General features: G+C 36.9%; 1 protein-coding gene across 5 annotated transcripts in view; it reads right to left on the reverse strand.

The window, feature by feature from the left end:
- The window catches only part of KIF21A (kinesin family member 21A), a gene marked incomplete at both ends in the record, with an annotated part of 82,563 nt that overhangs the window by 30,356 nt on the left and 29,292 nt on the right, over positions 1-22,915 (reverse strand). For 3 of the 5 annotated variants that reach the window (XM_079541702.1, XM_079541701.1, XM_079541700.1), the window contains 12 exons: positions 677-865; positions 2,133-2,250; positions 2,433-2,517; positions 8,316-8,516; positions 9,063-9,126; positions 9,791-9,980; positions 10,703-10,898; positions 14,864-14,979; positions 16,982-17,149; positions 19,260-19,394; positions 20,212-20,361; positions 21,716-21,898. In XM_079541702.1, the coding sequence (XP_079397828.1) occupies positions 677-865; positions 2,133-2,250; positions 2,433-2,517; positions 8,316-8,516; positions 9,063-9,126; positions 9,791-9,980; positions 10,703-10,898; positions 14,864-14,979; positions 16,982-17,149; positions 19,260-19,394; positions 20,212-20,361; positions 21,716-21,898 (1,795 nt within the window). Of the gene's footprint in view, positions 1-676; positions 866-2,132; positions 2,251-2,432; positions 2,518-4,826; positions 4,866-8,282; positions 8,517-9,062; positions 9,127-9,790; positions 9,981-10,702; positions 10,899-14,863; positions 14,980-16,981; positions 17,150-19,259; positions 19,395-20,211; positions 20,362-21,715; positions 21,899-22,915 lie in introns of all 5 variants that reach the window. The other 2 variants (XM_079541698.1, XM_079541699.1) reach the window with 2 other exon arrangements.

Raw genomic sequence — 22,915 nt, forward strand, 5'->3', positions numbered from 1 at the left:
TGTGCACAAGCTGATAGGATTGCTCAAACCATATCCCAAGAGCCATCAAGCCTAGTATCTGCTTCTGAGCTGTTGAAAAGGGAAGGTCTAAGGAAGAATAAGGGAACAGTGAAAGCATATTAAGTACACAATAATAAAGCATATATAGTATATTTTCAGTATGAAACAGTCAAAACAAATCAATAAAAACACTTCCCCCTATACTCTCCCAAAACTTGAACTCATTTGTCGCTCACGACTTCCTGTGCACAGTTCATTTCTCATCTTAAGACTACCACAAACTAAAAAGCTTGGTCTGTAAAACACTTCTGCAAGGCTGCTTTGATTCTCAGTCTTAGCTCATGACAGCTAAAAGAAGGGGGTGAGGTCGGAGCCAAAGAAAACTTGTAATTCGAGTACTATCTCAAGAACTGTGTTAAAAAGAAAATGAGAGCTCCTCGAAAATTGAAATCAAACACCTGTCAGAAGCAGCAACTCCCACCAGACCTCAAAAAATCTCTCACCATTCTGGTAGAAACAATAACAAACAAAGTATGATCCACTTGCATTATGAGTAAAAACTAGTTCATATTTCCCGCAATTTCTTACCACATTTGGAAAAGGAAGCAAGGATGTTAGAAACAATTCAACTTGCAGATCTTACAAATTTCAATTTAAATAAAGTTGTAATTCTTACCCAAGTTTTGAAGAACTTGATCCCTTTCAAGTTGAGTGTCTCGAATCTTATGTTGTAGCATCATTAGTTTCTCCTCATATTGTTTTTTCAGTGTCTGCAATCTTCGCTGGCTGTTCTCTAGCTCATCTATCAGTTTCTGCTTAATGGCTATTTCACAGGTGATATTTGCCAAGTCAGCTTGATAATTTTCTGAAATAAAAAGATTTGGATAATTAAAAATGAAAATTCCTGTTAATGTAACAATGAGAACCACATAATTGTGGATTCCTCCTGCAATGTTAGGGCCATTTCGTGGCACGTAATTTTACCTATGAGAACTTCACACAAAATACAATGCAGCAAACAAAACCACTATCTGGAAATCCTGACCATATCACTCCTTTAAACACCCTCCATTCTAGGAATGGGAAAGGAAGTAAATATATCTTTCACTGGAACATAGTTACTCAGCTGTTATAATTCTTTACATTTAAATCTCATCAACAGCAATCTGTCTTTCCCCATAAAAAGTTACTCTGTGAGAGTTCAATCACCTCAGGGCTGCAGAATAACTCTCATTCAGAAACCTAGCAGGTTAGAAAGGGAAAATATGGCTACTGGCAGACTCCAATAGGAGAACTTCCTTTCTCTAGCTTGTGGAAAAATGAAGTCAAAATCTTCAGAAGAGAAGCTGCAGTATTCACGAAGGTGGAATGAGGGAAGGAATGAGAAGATTCAGAGAGAAAAAAAAAAAAGAACTAATCCCCACACAAAATTCGTAAATGCTTAACTAATTGCTTTGTTCAATCAGGTTTTTTTTTTTGGTTTAAGACTACGTGCTCCAGAACTAATTTTTAAAATGTGGATTTATTTCAGGTTCTGCAACTGTTGCTAATTGCTTATGTGACTCTCAAACAAGCGGGAATCAACAGCTCTGATTTGCCTATTTGGCCCAACTCATGAGTGAATTGCTGGTAACTGCTCTCTCTCACCCTGGCAATCCTAATTTGCATGCCACAAGTACACCAGATGTTGATGCTTCTACATGAATAGCCACAACATCTGTGAACTGACGAAGGTTATGGGCTTCCAGCATTTCAAAATTAAATTTTACCCTCTTTCAAATTAGCCAAATGGGAGCTGTCAATTGGTGATTAGTCCTGAGTTACAAAAACAACCTAGTATTTTTGCTTCATATATTTTAACTAAAGAAGAAATGCCTTATTAAGCACTCGATAGCTTCTGTTTAGTTTTAAAGCAAGCAAAGATACACTCGATCAGATGTATGTTTTAGCACCATAACTCACAAAGAATTCACTGGACATACAATCAACAAAGCATTATGAACAGCATTGACAACATGCTATCTTCTCTGCCAAACAAACAAAAAAGTGAACAAACACACACACACAAAAAAGCCAAGAATGGCACACAGGATTCATACAAAAAATCTGCAGAAATATTGCACTGACATCACCTTTTTCATCAGAATCAGAATCTGACTCATCTGAGCTTTCAACAACTTCCATGTCATCTTCATCCTCATCATCTTCCTCTTCTTCATCTTCATGATCACTTACTTCCTGAATTTCCTCCTGCAAAATGTGGAGTGGAAAGACATCAAAATGTATCCACACTTTTCCATCCCCCATTCACTTCCTACAATCACTGAGAAGCAGCAATATTCACTTCATTCTTTCCTAATTTTCTTTCAACAACAATATAAATCAGTACACAGGCAATAAACAAATCAACACAAGTACTTGTAAATACTTACTGCTTCCAATTCATTATTTGCTCTCTCTGAAGTGCCTTTTTCATCTCTCTTCTCCTGCTCGTTATCTGTGTTGTCATCCTTAGCACTAGTAGAAAAGGCACAGACAAAATATTCACAAACTGAAATAGCAAGTGCTTCCCATCCCCCCAAACATTAAGTTTTAATTCAAAACAAAGATGAAACCAAAGTGTGTTTAGACAAAGTATACAGGTTGTGCATGGGTAAAACACAACTTCCAAGCTCCTACAGAAAACAAAAATAATGCTTCTTTGCTCTTAATCTTAGTTTGCCCAATAACATTAATGAGTATTACACTGTTTTAGACCATATTACACGACTGGGACAATCAAAATATAAATGTTTGTAAACCACAGCTGTACTCTTTTTGCATGGAAGTTGCAGCATACCCAAAACAGCTTTTACTAAACAAAGAAAGAATATTATGTGCAAGTACAATATACATTATAGATACATGCCCTCAAGTTATAACAGAGTCTACCATGCCTAAGTTTTCTCTTAAGGTTTATGCATATTTCCTAACATACCATACTATAACTATTTTTTGGATCAGTTGTCTAGTTAGACATCAAGAGAATGCTCCAAATAGGCAAACATAACAAAAATAGTTTACAAAAACAGAATTGTTGCTATAAGAATGTGTTTCAAAAAGAAACTTTCCCAACAAACAAGATTGCATTTTAGTACACATCTGTGTTTCTGTTTTTCAGAGTGCAATTCAAAACTTATGTAACTGACAAGTACTTTCACATTCTTCCTCTCTTGAGGACTTGGACTGTAACCATAGTGAGGGCTTATACAAATTGCAGCAGTTTTGACTTGGTGTATTAGCCATTAGGATGGCTTCTTAACTTTTAAGTGCACAGTTGAGATGCCACATGCAAGCGTTAAAATTTAAAATTGACGGCACTCTGCAAATTGCCCAGGACAAACTGTCAATCCCTCTAGAACTACACATGCAAAATGGAAAAGATTCTCAACAGAAAGGAAATTGTGACAGAACTGGAGTAGACACAGTAGGGAGTAATAGTGAAAAACATGGTTGGGATCACATAGGGTGGACTCTACTTCACCCAATTTCAACTGCATAACGGTGGGACGAGTTATGTGCTGTCACTGATTAGGCAGATTCATCTTCCTCTACTGACACCAAGAGGAGCCCAGATGAGAGACATAACTGATAAATCCAGTACTCAGTGCAGTGACAAAAAAACGTTCAGAAGATTTGAGAAACTACTCAAATCTAAAAGTCACTTTAAATAAAAGAGCTCTACTCTGAAGAGTGCTAATTAAGAGACAGTGCTTCTGCGTATAAGCAGGTTTTTTTCTTTCTATTGCTTTTTAAACAGATCAACGCTAGATGGCTCCCCCTGTCCCGCTCCCCAGCAGTGGCACAGAGCCCAGCTGAAGCTGAACAGAAGTGGGCAGACTGCCTTCACTTGGGCAGCAGCCTGCCTCCATTAGAACAGAAAACAAACACCAGACAAGGAATACTGAGCCATGCAATCTCATTTCCACAGATTCCCATCTCACTCGGCCCACATGTTCTGGTTTATGTTGGACAGCAAGTCTAAGTGCTAACAGATCTAGTTGCAATCTTCATGCACAATGAGAAAAAATTCCCAGGTTCCCTTCTCCTGCAGACAGTACGAAGCTCACCACTAGAGAACTTGTGTTCTGCCTAATGAATGGGAGAAGGCAGGAGGAAGGAGGGCCAGCAGCTCCTCCAGGCAGAACCACGCTGTTCAATGGGTATTCTACTGCTCTGCAGGTTCACATTATCACTCTACATGAATCCAATGTGGGTTTTTGGATCAAAGTATACAGCTGAAAAACAAAAGCTCCTTCCTCTTCAATGTGACTGTTCTCTGTGACTATCTAATATATCTACTACCTTGGCTGAAACTGAACTGAAAGAATGGTTAATGTTTCAGCAATGCAATTTCAATAAATAAGTAAAACTTAAGGGACTATGAACAGACTTAACTGAAGTGTGAAGGCCCAAACTCATATGCTAAAATTATTGAATTGCTATATTGCCTACTATAATATTTTATATGATATTAGCTACAGCACCTTCCTCCTGCCTTCCATCTCATACAGGGCAGGCCATGCAAGAAAGAAAACTACCAAATTCTACAGCGATTCCCAAAGGCATCACCGTCCCACAACTGCTTGCAATCCCAAAGTCAACCTCAATTCCACAATAGAGATTTCTTCCTATTGAAGCACTTGCCAAAAGCCAAAACACAGGACAGAATTTTGAAGAGCCAAATGAACTACTCTTGGGGTTAATAATCTATCCAACTTCTTTCCTTGTATGACAACCAGTTAATTGAAATGACAGTTAATTAAAAACCTGGGAAATATTCCAACCTTCTTTCTTCTTGACTGCTTTCCTCAAGTTTCTGTAGCCTTCAAAAGCACGAGGTACAGTATTGGAAGGCCAAGTCAATGAAGGACAAACCAGACAGTGAAAAGCGAAAGTGATAAGAAGGTAAAAAAAAATGATATATGAGCTTGTGGAGTTTAAAACCAAATTTTAAAAAATACTGTCAAAAGACAACAAGTAGTAAAAAGGCAATACATTTTGAACAGTTGGAAAGTAAACAGAAAACAAAGCAGCAGCATTTGTAGGTTAACTGATCTGTCACCACCAACGATTAGAAATTCAAGTTATACTCGTGAAGAAGTTATATATTTCACTTTGAGAATTGTTTCTAACGTGGGTTCAAAAATCTCTTAGTCCTAAAAAGAAAACTAAATAAAACCAAAGAAACCCTCTTTACTTTTTCCTGTTAAAATTCGCAAGTAAAACACTGAAAAATACAATAGGTGCTGCCACTCTTATATATTATCAGCAACATCGCGGAACAAGGACGAGATTTTTTTTTTTTTAGTAATAATATTCTGAATCATATATTCTGAATACAATTCAAACTTTTTTTGAACTGCAATTATTTCTTTTGTTTAGTCTTGTTATTTGTTTTTATGTAAGAAGAGAATTGCAGGTTGGTTTTTTTTTCCCTGGGATTCAGAAATACATTCCAGTGATTGCTTGTTATTAAAAAAAAAAAAAAAGCATCAAAAGCAATGAGATGGACAAAAAGTTAGTATTTTTACTTGTACTTTTTCATCCTTCGCAAAGGGCATCATAGCTGTTTAGAAGCATCTGGATAACATAAGGAAGTGTAGAATGTCCTAAAGTATATTCTTCATGTTCCCATTATGAGCAAGCTTTGAGTGTGAGCCCTTCCACTTGACATTGCCTGCTACCTCTCCTCAGTGCCAGCTAGGTGCTAACATGCTGAACCATATGTGATTTTATCACTAATTTAGTTTAATAAAGGCTATGGAAGTCAAAAGACAACAGTCAAAAAAGGTTACAAGATGTGTAAGGTTGACTAACAAACATGGGAGATTTGCTGTGGGACTTCTGGTGAGTCAGAAGTTTGCGGAAGTATATGTCAGTATTTCAGATGTCAAAACATTACTGGGGTATAAACTGTCTCCAACAATCTTTATGATGCATGCTTATTAAAGGCTACAGATATGAAGCACTACATAACTGCTGCTTATTCAAAAACTAACTCTTAGGTCTTCAAGCTACTTCAGAAGAATTTATATAAGTTGCATGTACTTAAAACTGCACCTTTAATCAATCATACTGATCCTCATGCAGGAAATGAGCAGATCAAGAAAGGTAGTAGGGGCAAAGGTACTAACTAGTTTTACCAATCCCATCTTCATAGGAAAGCACTAGTTAGACAACTTTAATAATATCAACCCTATAAAGAAGTACTACAGTAAAAGCAGCTAAATGCCTGTAGGAAACAGAAGTAGAGCAAAGAATCCCTGCCAAACTACAGGGTAAATGGCCCCTTTGCAATACGTCAGTATATCCATTTCCAACATCTGACACTTTGACAAAATAAAAATTAACAATGATATGTCCCAGAAACAGACTTTACATTTCATTTGTTAGATGGAAGCAATCTGCAATTGTGCAGTCTCTCAAATTCTAATTCTTCACATTTATGGAATTATTTTCCTGGCACACGCAACTCAGAAATATAAAAACTGTTCAGAAGACTACAGATGGGCCAACCTTTACCATACTTAAGACTAGAAAATGGAAAAAGATTATAAAATGGGAACATAAGACCCATTTTGAAATGTAGGGGCTTTCAAAAGGGCTCTTTCAACTTGAATTCTCTTTTGGCTCTCCAATTCTATAATGCAAAGTTTATAGCAATTAGTCCTCGCCCTTGGGTCAGATCACTGGACTTTCCCACTGACAATATTATCATCCTAGTGTAAACATCACTACTTATAGGCACATCTTTCAGAAAAAGACCAAAATTAAGACGTACCTCTTTTATTTACTGCTGTAGAAAACTTCCAAATGTTTTTGTTTTGTTTTGCTTTTGGGGAGGTTTTTTTGGTGCCTTTGTTTTGGTTTTTTTTTTTTTGTTTGGTATCTCTTTTAGAAGTAAACATCTACCACACTAAGATCTATTACTCAATGTGTATAGTAACTTTTACCAGTTTTCTGCTCACAATCCTGTCAACAATCATCAAATACTCAGACACTAACTGAACAACTGGGGCTCTAAGCATGTATTTAACACATGCTTAATTTTAAAATTTTAAAAACATACAAAAGCAGATCTTCTTCATAGAACCATAGTAAGGCCTGGGTTGAAAAGGACCGCAATGACCATCTAGTTTCAACCCCCCTGCTGTGTGCAGGGTCGCCAACCACCAGACCAGGCTGCCCAGAGCCACATCCAGCCTGGCATTGAATGCCTCCAGGGATGGGGCATCCACAGCCTCCTTGGGCAACCTGTTCCAGTGCATCACCACCCTGTGTGAAAAATCTTCCTTCTAATATGTTAAAAAACATATTGAAGTGTTTGTCTGAAGTGAGGCCAGAAGATTCTGCTGCTTTCACTTAATACTTCCACCCTCTCTTCAAATTCCTACAAATGTAACACACAAAATCAACTTAAATACCCATGAAAGAGTGTCCTGAAAAAATGAGATGCAACAAAGAATTTAGTTATCATTAAAAGAAGTGTTTTCCAAAAGTATCAGACATCTGTATAATGTAAGCATTTACGGGTAAGATTCCAAGCTGCACATCTCACTAACAAAGCTACCTTATATTTCTACTGCATTTCAGATTTGTTAAATTTATGTTGACTTGTAGACAATAGATGAGAAGCGCAGAGAATTGCAAGGAAAAAGGAAAGACCTGTAATAGAATCAAAGTCTTGGAGTGCACAGATTTTTGCTGTACTAACTGCTATCTGAACAGGCATTTATATCAATGTATATGAGCATTTTAGTAGATGAGAAATTGGACAACAAAAAACAGCTAAGCATGACGTTGCAGAAAAGTAGGAAACCTCAAACCAAAAACATTTATAAAAGCAGAAGGTAGAGAAAGCAAAAGAAGCCATTCCAGGAGCTACCAAAGAATTCCCAGCTATTCAGAATATCTTTTCTTTGACACATCAAGGAAAAAAAAATAATTTTTGTTCTCGAAAACTCTTTTTGAGTTTCAAATGCTTTAAAGTTAGGGAGAGCACCTGTGCTTTTACAGTTGAGCATAACTATGACATAAGAAAAAGAATTGTTCTATCAGAAACATTCATTCTGCAAATAACATATATTCCTTTGGAAGAAAAGATTCAAGAGAAAAACAGCTGTTCATCTGATGTGTAAAAGGATTTGGGAAACACTAGTTTAGGAACCAATCCCCAACAGCAACAGAAGATGTACTCTGAATTGTCAAGTTCGAAAACTAAAAATAAAACACTTCCTTACTAATGCAAAGAAATAAAACTATTATTTATACACAACCTTTTTTTCTTTTTTCTTTCTTTTTTTTTCAGCTTTTCTAGATCTTTCTTGGCTATATCTAGAATTTCCAGTGTCTCTTTTTCTGAAGAAAGCATTGAAAATGCAGATGGTCCACCAAAGTATGTGGATCTTGTTGAAGCTCTTGACAAGTTGCGTCGAAGATTTTCATTAACTGCTTCACTTTCTAATAATTTTGCCCTTAAAACAAACAAACAAACAAATATAACTCTTTGGTATCTGCAATTGTAATGCATTATCTTCAGGTTTAGAAGAAACCACAATACAAGATAAAAAAAAACAACCATGGTAAATCTCCTGGTCACATGACTTCACACAGTGGCTATGGAAACTGTACACATTTCATCAAAATAAATTCTAAATGAATAATTATTGAACATCTACAAATATATAGACACACACTATGTTAACATCTATATGCAGTGTATATAGATTTTGTATGTTCATTACACAAGAGCTACTGTATAATATAGAATACTAAGTGGGAAAGCCATATACTTTTTTTTGCAATGACACAGTTCCAAGAAAGAAATGCAAGTGTTTAGGATATTAATCACCTCGAACATTTTTAGGTCATTTGTCAGTGCTATAATTTATACCAGGCTATGAAGTTACCACAAAAAAACAGTGTCAAATTTTGCACAACAACCAGTTGAGCATTCAGCTGCTGACATTACCAGTATTTGTTTTAAACGAAAATGATTCAAAGACATATTACATAAATACCTGAGATCTTCAATTTCCTTGATATAATTATGAATCATGTTGCTAATTTCTTCATTTCCTTCTCCTGGAGAGAGAGGGGAATGGTAACACTTAATATTTTCATATAGATACTAGGCTCAACGTACCAGCAAAGAAATAATCATATCGTCTACATGTTTAGATCTTATCTGATTCATTAAATGTATTTCTTTTTTGAGCTGCATTAGGAGTTTGGTTCCTTTTTGTGTCCTCGATCAGGACTATTATAAGTAACTTCTTCTATTCTGTGTTCAACCCCACCCCCCCTATTAGTAACTTCCAATAATCAAAAAGATCCCAACAAAACACACAAGAAGAACAACGTGTTGTGGTATTTCTATCAGTTGATTGTTTTACGAATCGAAAAGCAAACAGTCGCCCATCTCTGGGTCCTCGTGTACTTAAATATTTAGCACTGGGTTAACTAAGCATACAAGTAATTCCTATCCAAAGGGATTATTTCAAATTTCATGCTGCTGATAATCCTGAACAAATGGTACGGAGTCCCAAACTACCTCTATTAACAGAAGTCTCTGGAAATGAGGTGAGAACTATATGGGTGCCTTTCACTGCCAAAGCAAGTCCTACAGTACCTTCTAAAAAGCATATCTCTTCCAAGGGATCCGTGAAACAAGAACATGAACTGATATGAACTCATGTACTCCTTAAGCAGTTTACACACAAGTAAGCACAACGCACCCACAGCATACCTGCTCTGGCTAGAACTTGGTTGGCCTGATCACTCACAAGCTGTGTTACTCTGGCTCTCAGTGCATCAATAGTTTCTTGCATGGCTTTAATTCTAACACGCAGATTATTGTTTTCTGTTTGCAGCATAGCATTTTCATGAAACATGTCATTGATGCTTTCAACTCCTTCTTCATCTATAATCCTTTTACCCTTAAGTAAATACATAAGTTATTACTAGTAATGAAAAATTATGTGTAGAAAAGCATTTTTAGTATTATTTTTAAAATCTATTTTAAAAGATAGTCCACAGATTGCTTAACATTCCACTTAGATGCTCACTGCAAAAGATGATTCTTTCAAAGATTTCAAAACAGTACAGAAAGTTGCCACAGCACTGATATCTGCAAGATACTGATCTTAGCATTTTGGTCCTCCCCGCACAGTTCCTGAAATAGAACTTCTTAGAGAGATTTAGAAATGAGAAGACCATTCTTTATTAAATTAGGATACTACTTCAAGAACAACAAAGGGAGATAACAATGGCAGCCACATTTATTGCTGAAAACAATATCCTTTGACTAGAATTCTGGCGTTGCGTATTATGAGTATCTGGCCTATATAACTGAAAAACCATTTTTAAAGCATAATAGTTTTAGTTCTCAAGTAAGTATTTAAAAGCAACATACAATAACTGGTACGTGAATAAACATGTGAGCAATCTAAATTGTGGTCATTTTTCACTTTGGAAGTGACTGTTTCTCATCACTGACCATGGGGATGCCTGGTAACAACTGGATTACTGGACGTGTTTTACAGATTAGTGTTATTATTCACGCGCGTGTGTGTGTGTAAAGCAGAACTAGCCAAGAGAAAACAAGCTGTGGAATTATAATCATTTTAAAGCAGAAGAAATCCTAAGAGAATACACTTACTGTTTTGTATTCCATAAGCTCCATCTGTAGCCGTGTAATCTCATTGCGCAAAGCATTTATTTGCTGACTAGCCCTATCCTGATTAACCATCACCTTGTTCTTGATGTTTCGTGCACGATTCGCGTACTTCAACGTGTTCAAGGTTTCCATGAAGTCTCGATCTGAAGGGCTCACACACGCTATCATGAGTGTTTGACTGCAAGTTACAAACATAGGTTTACAAATCAAGAACAAAATGAGGACAGACAGGCTAACAGGTCTTCAAGTACAAGGTGAAACAAGAGCACTGACTTCACAATATTTGTGTAAAGATTCTAGACGTAACTCAAAGTACTGTAGAACCCTGTCAACCACAAAGCTCCAGAACTGTTACATCATGAATCACTCTAGTTTAGCATAGGAGATGTTAGATCATCATGCGTAAAACTATAAAAGCAATTAATGGATGCTCTTAGAAATGCTTTCCTAATACTTACATAATTTGTAATTTAATACCAATTGAGATTTAAATTCTTAAAGCCAACCTGAAGCCTCAAATAGTGATTTGGATCATGTAGTTGTCAGGACACATTAATTTACAAGGTACCAACCTACTAAATCTGAATGTGCACCTCTGGATGCCCATATGTGCCCAGAACAGTCTAAGGTACCTATTGCCCACCTACTGTTCTACTGAGATCCAGATTTTCCTGCTTTAGATCATCTCTTGCACTCTAACAGAAGACCAAAATATAGAATTTCTCCTTATTACCTCTGGCAATAAGTGGTTTGGTTTTTTTTTCACTTTTCACAACACCATTACTTAGAGCTCTTCCACAAAAAGGAGCAGGAGCTGAGTTCTATTCCCAACACTGCTTCTGGGCTCCTTCAACACCCTCTAGCCATCCCACTGTGGGATACACAGGGTGAGTACATATGGCATACTTCAAGTAAGAGACAGAGCAGACAGAGCAGCAAGAACCAGGGTGACAAAAACAGAAAACAAACAAAAACCTTATTACCAACTAAGTGTTTTAGTTAATCAACTGAGAAGAAGGAACAAGGTCCCACCCTACCCTTGATCCCTGGAGCTCATGCTCATTTCACAACAGAAGAGAACAATTCAGAGGGGTCAAAAACAGAATTCCAGCTGTAGATCACAACCCAATGGTGCCAACATGCCCTAAATTCTCTGCAGACGGGAAACACCTATATTCGGGTAGACTGAATTGTCCCGATCGGGCACTGGAGGAACACGCTTTCCTTTGTTGTATATGAAAGCATATCTGTTGTGTTAGGTGTGCACAGACTGCATTAGACAAACTTGATTCTGATCTTCATCTCCTGTAATTTCAGCTGAGACAAACAAATTACTGCTTGCAATCCTTCCAAGCCAAGCAATTATATTCACCATTGGAAGCTAAATGGAAAGAGAAACTAGCCTGCGGCTATGGGAAAGGCTCAGTATAGAATGAATTTTAGCAAGTCTTCCTCAGACCTCCTGTACATCATTGTATCAGCTCCACAAACTGCTGAGGTTTAGTTTAGTTCTGAATAATGTACAAGATTAAGACTGTTGTGCCATCAATTTAGAATGTGATTACTTTTTCAAACCTCAGACAACTGTTTCTGCTAGCTGTCTTGAAAACTGATTAACCAGAACTCTACTTCCCCATCTGTATTTTATAGGAGACTCATTTTTAAACACTGTTCTACACTTTCAATTTTAACATTTCTTTAGAATGCCCCCTCCCAACCTAAGGGAATTAGGTTAATAGAACAACTCAGAATCACTGTTTAAATGCACCTTCAAATTACTACAGAATTACAATTAAATCAGGATTACAGTGAGAATAGTAGACTGATACAATGCTTTAATCATCACTAGCTCAGGATCCACTGCAAAGTAACCTGAATCACTTTCCAGTAAATACTTGCAAAGAGAAAGGATAAATGTGCACTGCAATATCTACAATGGAATTTGGAAAGCAATGGAACAGATTTCTATTGATCTAACCTGATTTCCCAGAGGAAAAATTGCATATTTATTAAAATTGAGCTCTCCCACCGTTTTTGTTTGCTAAAGCATGGATATGAAATTATTTAAATTGTGTTACAGTTTATAACATCTCCTTAAGAGCAAACTGCTAATTTGAGCTATCTTATTTGTATTAGCTAAATAATAAAACTAAGGTTGAAAGAGTGGGAGTAGAGAAAAAATTTAACATCAGTCAGAACAGACAGAAATAATATTTCTTAATATTCTTGTAAATGCTCTGGGACAGCATTTGCTGAGCTTTTACAGTAAACTGTGATTCCTCCTGAAGCACAGGAGAGGGAGCAGTTGAGCTACAAAACAGAAAAATGCTTTGAGTTGAAGTATCATTTTAGTTAGTGCAGTTTCAAAAATGACCTTTAACTACTGTATTTAGTATATAATCAGTCAAGAAATTATTTTTTTTTGTAAATAGTTATTTCTAGAAATGGCCTAGAGATATGTATATGATCTTTCCTGATTCCCCTTTATCCCCTCCCCCTCCCCCTCCCCCCCCACTACTGGGTTTCTTCCTCCCTTAAACACTAATGAACATCACAGGCCTATTTTACTCACTTCGGCTGTCTCTCTGCTATTCTCACACTGCAATGCTGCAGGCTGCTGAAGTAAACTGAAGTTAAATTACTCCTCTGTTCTTTTCCTCCCTGTTCTTCTGTGAAACAGAACGCTTTCACTTTCTCTTAAAGACAGCAATCAGCCACATCAGACTAAATAGATGAATATACATACTGTCTTACTAAAATGTACTCAACCACACTGGATTTTATATTTCTACATGCTCACACTGCATGTTTGCTCAAAGTTTCCAGAGTCCAAGTCTCTTTCCTCACGTCTGTAGAATACACACGTAGAACAGATTCACAAGAACAGTTCTAGTGATACAGACATTTCATTTTAATGGCTTCTAATTCACCATCAGATAGTTGGACACATACATAATATCCTGAGATAGATGGCCATGGTAAGAGATGGCAGCATGCGTGCTGAGCTGCCTTGTTCAAAAAAGGTACTTTGTGCCTGGAACCTGACACTGACCACACCAAGCTCCTGCACACGGTGATCAGAGCAGACAAGACAGTGAGGCCCACAAGGACGTGCAATCTTAGCTATACTGCTTGACCTGCAAAATCTGTGTTTTAGGCCTTCATCCAGCTCCTACAAGGCCTAGCTTCAACAGAAGCCAGCATCTATGAGGACTTCAAAATATGAAATGTATTTATTTTTGTAAATGCAAGTAAGTGCAAAGTAACATTTAAGCCCAAGCTTTAGCCGCTTGAATGCAAAAAAGTCACCTCCATAGTGACTGATTTCAATTATGGTAGAGGAGTGGTACTAATAATCCAGTTATTAGTATCACCCATTTCTAAGAAAAATAATGGCATAACCATATGCAGGTAAGGCATAGGAGTGAAGGGAAATCAGTGACAAAAGCTTCAAGGACATATCTTAACATAAACCTTCAGATTAAGAAGTTAAAATAGCAATAATCAGATAAAGCTCTCTAGAGAGAATTCTGATACTGTTTTCATTGTTTTTCTGGATTTTTGTTTTGTTTTGTTTTACAGCTTCATATTTTAAAGAATTTTACAGCAGTGAGGAAAGAAAAGTTGCTTCCTGTATATTACTATACTGCAACACATCAAATGCTAATATTGTTTAACAATTAAGGTAGGAGGGGAAAAAAGCAATTAAAAAAAATCTCTGCTTGAAGCAGAAAGCTTTAAAATATGCTGTAATTAATAACGCTGTAACACAGTAACAGATTAAACATTTCTGGCACCCATCACCTAAGATGGACTTACCCTTTACCTGGAAACAATAACTTCAAAGCAACTCAAAGCCTCGTGTTTAGTAAAGCTGTAGCAGCAGTGAAAAGAATGATGCAAAAACCATTACAGTATTTCCTTGCATTGCCAGCACTTTTTATTATGACTGTAGTTTTTTGGGGTTTTTTTGTTTGTTTGGTTGGTTTTTTGTTTGTTTGGTTTTTTGGGTTTTTTTTGGAGCCTCCCTCCAGCAGAGATTTATTGTTTCTATCACGGTGATAAGTGTAAGGGTTATTTTACTTTTGGAAGATGTACTCACTCACTTTCATTCAAAATGAAGCACGTACAATGTTTTCATACCTGTTTCCCCCAAGAGAGTCTTGGAGTAGTCTTGTAAGCTTTGAATCTCTGTATGGTACATGAGTTGCCTTCTTACTTTTATCTCCCAGTGCACTTATTACATTGCCAAGTGCCAGCTATAAAACACCAAATCACATAGCACAGAAGTTAAACTCAATTCCTGAGTAGATTTGTTTTAAAATAAGTTAAAAACTGAGGTCATAAATTGTGGAAGAACAAGAAAACACACGAAACTTAACATACTAAAATGCTTTTTACGTTGTACAGTTTACAAATTTCCATGCTAACAGTGAATCAAATGACTTGCGGTCTTGTATCCTCAGGAGAAAAGAGATTAGCACAATGGTGTGCACTGTCCGTTGATATCTCACATCAGTAACAAACTAAACTTAGAACTACTTCATGAAAGAGGGTAGATTTAGGGTAGATATAAGGAAAAAGTCTTTTATAGTGAGCATAGTGAAGCACTGGAACAGATTGCCCAGAAATGTGGTGGAAGCCCATCCCTGAAGACTGTCAAGGTCAGCCTGGATGGGGCTCTGAGCACCTGATGGAGCTGCAGCTGTTCCTGTGCACTGCAAGGGAGCTGGACTAGATGACCTTTAAAAGTCCCGTACAACTCTAAGAATTCTAGGATTCTATGTAACAAACATTTTGTTTCAATGACTATTACAGCTCATCTACATCCCTAACAGCAGCCATGTTCTTTTTAAAAATTATTTTTTATCAATCTGCTTTATGATAAGCTTAGAATAATACACAGAGCATTACTGTGATAAACAGAATTTACTGCTCTATGGATAAAAATCTTCAAATGCAAATTAGTTCAAGTATTTAAGGCTTTAAATTATGTAGTCGATGGCAATCGCACTACTAGAAAAGCTTTATTTTATGTTTATAATCAGCCAAACATTTGCCTGTGAAGTTATTTTTACACAACTTGCACAACTCCACATATTTTAACAGGATTATTCACATGCAAATTAAAACACATTCCTCTAGGTGGCATTCTGCACCATCAATTCTTAATACAGTCTTGCAAATGTTTTACTGTATCCAACAACAACAGAAACACATGTTCTCCACTTCCCGTAAATGTTTGGAACTGTTTAAACCACTTTTGTCTGTGTTTCCCAAAGCTGAGGGGTGGAATTCAGGGAAAATATGAAAGTTTTGTGCTTATGTTAAGTAATATTTTCGCCACTTTCATTTCCACCCTTGGACATCCTGTATCTCATTTCCTTAAGGATACATTTGCCTCACTAAAAGCCCAGGTTTCCATTGACTCTGTGCTTATGTCAATGATGAAACTGAAGTGAATCCTCTTCCACTGACTACAAAATATAACCACTATCCTGATAGTAAGAGGATCACTAATTAAATTCCTGTTGCATCCCTGATACTATACACTAGACCAGGAAAAAAAATATTTCAATATGTTTTCAAACATGAAATGAACTTGTGCTATTGAGTCTTCAAAGAGCCTACACACAGCCAAGTAGCTAAAAACAAAGGTGCAAAACCACAGTCTTTACTGATAATCACAAGTTCTACTTTTCAAATGTACTCATAAGCACAATATTTAATAGCTAATTAAAAAAAAAAGCATAAAGAGCCAGTACACAGATAAAAAAAATGAAGTGATGCTATCAATTAAAATGTTTTTTCCACTTTGAAATGTTTTGCCTAGGGTTGTTTTACACTACATTTCATAACAGTAACATAGAACCAGCATTTAATTATCAGTTGAATTTGTCCACTGTTCATGCTTTCCATGCCTCTACTGCTTGCAAACAACTTGCAAATTTTCCTCTATTGTTCAAGTCTTGAAGGAATTTAAAAAAACTAATAAGTGAAAGGAACTCCACAAGGTATTTTAACTATCTATACTTCACAACAATTAATAAGCAGCGTAACTTTCTAGTTAGGGTCTAGTGCAACCCAGAAATTGTAAGCAAGCTAGAACCTCGTAAGAATCAATATGTTGATCTATTACATTTTATTCTACAGGCCTCATTTGCACATGATGTACTTCTATTTTTAGGAATTATCAGAAGCAAGGGATTGAGAAATACAGTCTGTACCAACAGCCTATGGAAACTAATTGCAAAATCTTACTAGTCCACAGTTGATGGAAATGCCTTCTTTTGCTCTTTCTCCCGTAGCTCCCGTTCGCTTTAACCTTTCAGATCCTGCTAGGTCAACAAAATGGAACTTGGCAGTAAGAGTTTCAAACTCATTCATCTCAGCAGATTCAGATATTATCCTGTTATCAGTGGCATTATCCTGAAACAAAGGAGAGCCCATAAAGCTTCGTAAGATCCTTTATGCTAGTCAACCACAAAATTCAATCAACAATTATTTACAGGAATAGCTTTTTGTAATGTCTATCTCTTCCTTATGTACTAATTCTCTTGTAATAGCAACAGCATTTCTTGAGAAAACCTGTTTCAGTAATACTTACTAACATATCAGTCTTTAAGACCCACCTCTAGATGCTAGTCAATATCTATTATTTCTAAGTAAGGCCTACAGTTGGTTTTTGGGGGGATAAACAGATGCTTACAAAATATTAAATGAAATGTTTATGACATTATTACCATCCAAAATTACAGAAAAACTTAGTTTGTAAACCTGCCAAACAAGCCGAAGTTACTTTGATTTTACATCTCTCCAATCCCCATAATCAGTTTCACTGTGACTTGTGTGTTCAATGTTACTTCACGCATTTTTAATGCCAGTTTTCCCAGCAGCCAGCATTCCATCAGTACTTTCAGTTTGACCAGGAAATAAGGACAGCAGAAGGAACATGGAAAAAAGAAGAGCTTATCATAGAATCATAGGATGGCCTGGACCTTCCTCTCTTTTTGCCCTGTGGACAGCAAGAACAAACACTTCCAGCACACCCCAGGCAGCACAGCTAGTCTGCCAGGGAAATGCACCATGAGCAGGGACTAGCTCCTGAGCTTCTTTCCTTTCATACTCCAAAGCACAGTAATAAAGTTAGCTTTTATCATGAGCGTGCAGGTGCCCTGGTCATCCACCCCGGAGAACACAAGCACAGTGCCAGCAGCCCTGGAGAAGCTGCTGCCCTCACAACAAAAGTCTCCCAAAACTTACACTACAGAAGGCAGCAACAATGGAAACTTGAGCAGGATTTCTCCCTGCTGTCCATAAAGGTTTTGTATAAATTTGTATTCAGGCTGTGTTTATGGGCCTGGCCTCTGCTCTCCCAAATGCTGCAAGGAAAGGCAAGGGTGCTGCCCTCACAGCTGTGAGTCAGGATCCAAGTGTCCTACTCCAGACACTGACACCATCCTGCTCACATCTCTCAAAAACGGGACAAAAACACAGCCTGTCAAAAAGCAGAAGGCAGTGGCCAGCTCCCCTTCTTCACACCAGCCTCTCTCACAAACCAGGCAGGGCCAGAGGAGAGTCCTGCAAGGCTCTGTATTTGAGCTGAAACATCCCAGCTGCTGAAGAGTGCCCACAGCAGGCAGGCTGCTCTTGATGCCCCTGGGTGAGCCATGCAGTGAGTGATGTGGACAGCTTCAAGCACAACCTCCAATCTGACACCTCTACCACACAGTGATTCAGGTGCCCTGACAGTTCCTCTCCAAGTGAGGAGACCGCTGCTCTCACCACCAGGTCCACAGTTCTGATGTGCAATGCAGGAAGAAGTGCTTCTAACAAGGGTATAAAGCAGGTCTACATACCACAGGGGACCAGAGGGCAACCCTCATTTTGCCTGCAAATGATTATTTTTAGTGTTAAAAAATCAAAGAAAGAATCCACCCCCCCAAAATTATTACAAATCCAGTATACTGTTCTATGTGCTTAAAAACACATTATCTATATACCTACATACTCAGGAGTTCAATGAAATAACTGCATGAAGTTACAACACACCTAAACAATGAACTGATATAACTAAAATAAAAACACTAATTGTCAGAATCTTATGCTTTTTTTTTCTTGCTCCTTGCTGGAAACCAGCACTTCACCTGGAATAGCCAGCACTTTCAGTTAGCTGACTGTAACCTTAAGCCTAACTGTTAAGATACTTAAAAATGCTTTTCCAATTAAATACAAATTATATTTTAACTTGGTTACTGGGGTATGTTGCAACAAAATCCAGAAGAAAACGCTAGAGGAGAATGGGCAGGTTCATGTAGGAGGCTGCAATTTATTGTTGCCTCTGGCTAGAAGATGGTTACATATGCACAGATTAAATCAAATTATTATAATGCTTAGCAAATTCATTGAGCACGATGACGACTGTAGCATCTTTAGTAAGTGTAATTCAAATGTCAATTGCTGCCAAAACAATATTCACATTCTGAAAAATGGTTAAAGTGAAGCCAGCAAATAACACAATCACAGCAAAGACACATACTGTGTTAAAAGCAGGACAAACTCTGGTCTGACATAGATGTATAGTAAAGATAGCATGCGACCGTGAGCTCTGAACATTCATCTGAGTACTGGCCGTGGTTCGGGACAAAGCCCCCAGCTTCAAGCACTGCATCATCTGGAAAACAGACAAAGAAGGACATTGCATGGCTTGCAATTTAAATAAAATGTGCTTTGTAACACCTATTGCTTTGGTTTAGATACAAGTAAGCTTTTTCTCCTTGTTAACAATTCCTATATGCAAAAAATAGTAAGATTTTTAAAATAAGGTTTGTTGTTGTCGTATGGTTTTGAAAGAAACTATTTGAATATTTGTACCCCTCTTTTTACTGTCCCTTGGTAATAAGATGGCAATGCTCCATTCATCTCTAGCACAAATATACGACTTCTGTACTTTCTGTACAAAAACATACAGTACAATGGCACTGTATCAGAGTTGCAATGTACAGACTCTTCTGAATGGCAGTTTACCTCACATCAGTCATCATGCAAAGTTTTCCTGTCACGGGAAAAAGTAACATATGAGATTTGGGAGATCAAATTTACATACAAGTCAAAATTTTACTTTCCAATGGAACAACACTGTTTGCAAATGACTGTCTCTGGAATTAAGGGAACATTGATATTAGACATTACATTTCAGTCTAGAGAAACAAAAGAAAATTTCAACTCAGTTTGCACCCAAATTGTCTAAGAGGCAGAAAGCTGATGTTAGCAAGTGTAATCTCTATTTGCTCATTGAACAGAATGTTAACTATACTTGCTTCTTAAGATTTCCTCAGAATTAAGTTCTGAAAAGTGTTACAACCATTACTACATGAGGATGAAGAGTAAGAATGAAGCGTGAAAGGTATAATGACGTTTAGCAAAACATACAGGTAGCATTTTTAGAACACATTCAGTATGCTACAGAGAAACTTATTTTCAATGGTCACCTCTGATTCTCCATTCACAGTTCGGGTTGTAACTCCCACTGTATAAATTCCTCCAGCTGAATCTTCATGTATTTTAATATTTGATTTTTTATTCTTTGCATCAATATCACGAGTGGTATCAAAGAGATCAAGAATTTCTTCATTGTAAAGCTGAGGAGAAAAAAAAAAATTACATAATGTAAGAAAAGAATTCCTCCAAAGACTGATATACATGTGCATGGCACACACAGAAGGTTCTAAATATCCACCATATGCCAAGGCTTCCAATAAAGGATGCTGTGAAAAACACAAACTTACAATGACAATAGCATGACAGATGGAACAGTTGCAAATCTGGGCATCTTACTATTATGCCACCCTAAAAATCAACAGCTTTCTTCACACAGCATTTCCACTGTCCTTTTTCAAGTTCAGAATTCTCTCTAGGCAAACAGTAGCCAGAGGGACTAAAACCACTGCTTAAGATTAACAGTGACAAATCAGTGCAGTTTGTTAAACATTGAAACACTTACAGGTATAGAACACTGGAAGACCTAGTTTACTTCAGCAATAACAAGATGTACAGCTTGTCTCTTAGGTAATACAAAAGATTATGTGGTATTGTTTTTCTCCCCCCACTGTTGACAAAGTGGTGAAATACTGAACTAAATATTACACATTTAAAACAAACTTAAAAGAAACTTCCTGAAATTGATTCTCCCTGTTAATATCACATAAGTGTCAGATTTTATATGTTGGCAGAGAACATAAATATTATAGTCAAAGCAATTAATCTAGACAATAGATATATCGGAAGAAGTTTCAGCATAAAAGCTGTAAGACTTAAACCAACAGCTGCTGCAAAACAGAATGATCGTGAGAGTTACAGCCTTTCATTAGTAGCTGTGCCTACAAGAACAAAGGGAACTGCTTTTCTGCAGCACTGACTTGGGATTTCTCTGGGCCTACTGCAAGAAGTAGTGACTCAGAAGCCCAGTTCTATGCCACTGAAAATCACAAAGTATTTTATGCTAAGTTTCTTTTTCATTAAAGAAATCGACCAAGTGTACTGAACAGATTTTGAAAACTGAAGTCGTCTATGGGAAAGTTACACAAACAGGCTAAGCATGGTTCAAGATGTAAAGCATTACTGATTTCTTGCTTTGAAAGTTTCATGAAGAGTAATAGACAAGCAACAGCAATACCTCCCATGAGTAAATGTGTGGTATAGAAAAGGACAAATGACAATCACCATAATTATTTCTACACTTCAAAATAACCCAGTAAAGAAAGCTACCCTGATAATTGGAATAAGATAAAAAGGCTCTTTTCATAAATTAAAAGAACAACAACAACAAAGCAAACAAACCATATAGTATTTCCTTTTGAAATCTGGAAAATTAATTCAAAACATCTTGTGGGAAAAGAAAAGAAGGGTCAAAGTAGCAACCAAAAAAAAGCATTTCATTTGCTTTGCAAAATACATGAAGTTATACACACAACCACATACACAGATCACACTTACCTCAAGGAACTGTGCGTTAACTTTAAAATCTGGAGGAGGAAGTCCTTGTTTAATAGCAGCTTGTTTCTTTTCTTCAATACATCTGAAAAGATGCTTAACAGCACGTGATATAATGCCCTGTTCCTCTTCTGTTATGTTGACATCAAATCCAGTGCCCATGGTGTATGTTTTGCCAGCACCTGTCTAAATAGAAAAGTAGCACTCACTAGAACATACGGATTATCACAGTGAAAAGTGATTTCTGAACTATTACTAGATAGAGATTACAAAGACAGTTTTTGTCATTTTTACAATACTAAGTGCAACAAAATGTGTAAAGTGCAGTTGTTGGACAAATTTGACCTACAATCAAATACATCAAATAGATCAAATACAACACAGGTGGGGACCAGTTCTAATTTTCTTAACCTCTCTCCTATAAGCTTCCTCTAAGCTGCTTACATCAGCCTTAAGTTATCATATGAGGTCAAAAGAATAGTTAATGTTTTCAAATGAGGCTGATTAAAGCTCCATTTTTTTTTATTTTTTTATTTTTTAAGTAAAATCAGCATTTGCAGTTCTCTACTGAAGTACATTATACAGTTTGCTTAATTAAGATGTCTGAATATCACTCAGGAGAAATATTACCACTGTTCTCAACCTATACAAAGCATCTGTACCCTGACCAGGATAATGGCTTAATTAAAAGTGAAGTCCTACAGAAAATAAGATAGTGTGGGTTTTTATTTAATTAGCAGGTCAAGTCCAAGACAAAGATAGTATCATGTTGTCAAACATAATCTACTAAACTGGATCTACTAACTGCTTTGTTTCACCAGGGCTAGACTTCACCTAGCTAACTTGAAATAAGACATTCAGTAGTACTGACATTCAGCCTCCCACTAAGATCAACTTCCATGTAATAAATTCCTTAAAGAGAATTCAGAAGACAACAACGTGTTCTCTGTGCTCAACGATATTTCAGCTTTTAGCTAAAAAACCGTGCCCCATTTACTGATGGGGGGAGGTATCTGTTCTTTAGGAAAAGACTCTGGATTCTGGTCCCTAGAAAAAGAGTAGCCTGGAGTTCTCCAGAATCCATTAACAGATACCAAACATCCCCTTCCCCAAAGCATCTGAAACTGTAACTTTTCACTGCTACTATTAATTCAAGCCTGCTACTCATACACATCTGCTGCATTCCAGTTGCCATTAAGCACA

Source organism: Tetrao urogallus (assembly GCF_951394365.1).
Source record: "Tetrao urogallus genome assembly, chromosome: 1".
NCBI lineage: Eukaryota > Metazoa > Chordata > Aves > Galliformes > Phasianidae > Tetrao > Tetrao urogallus.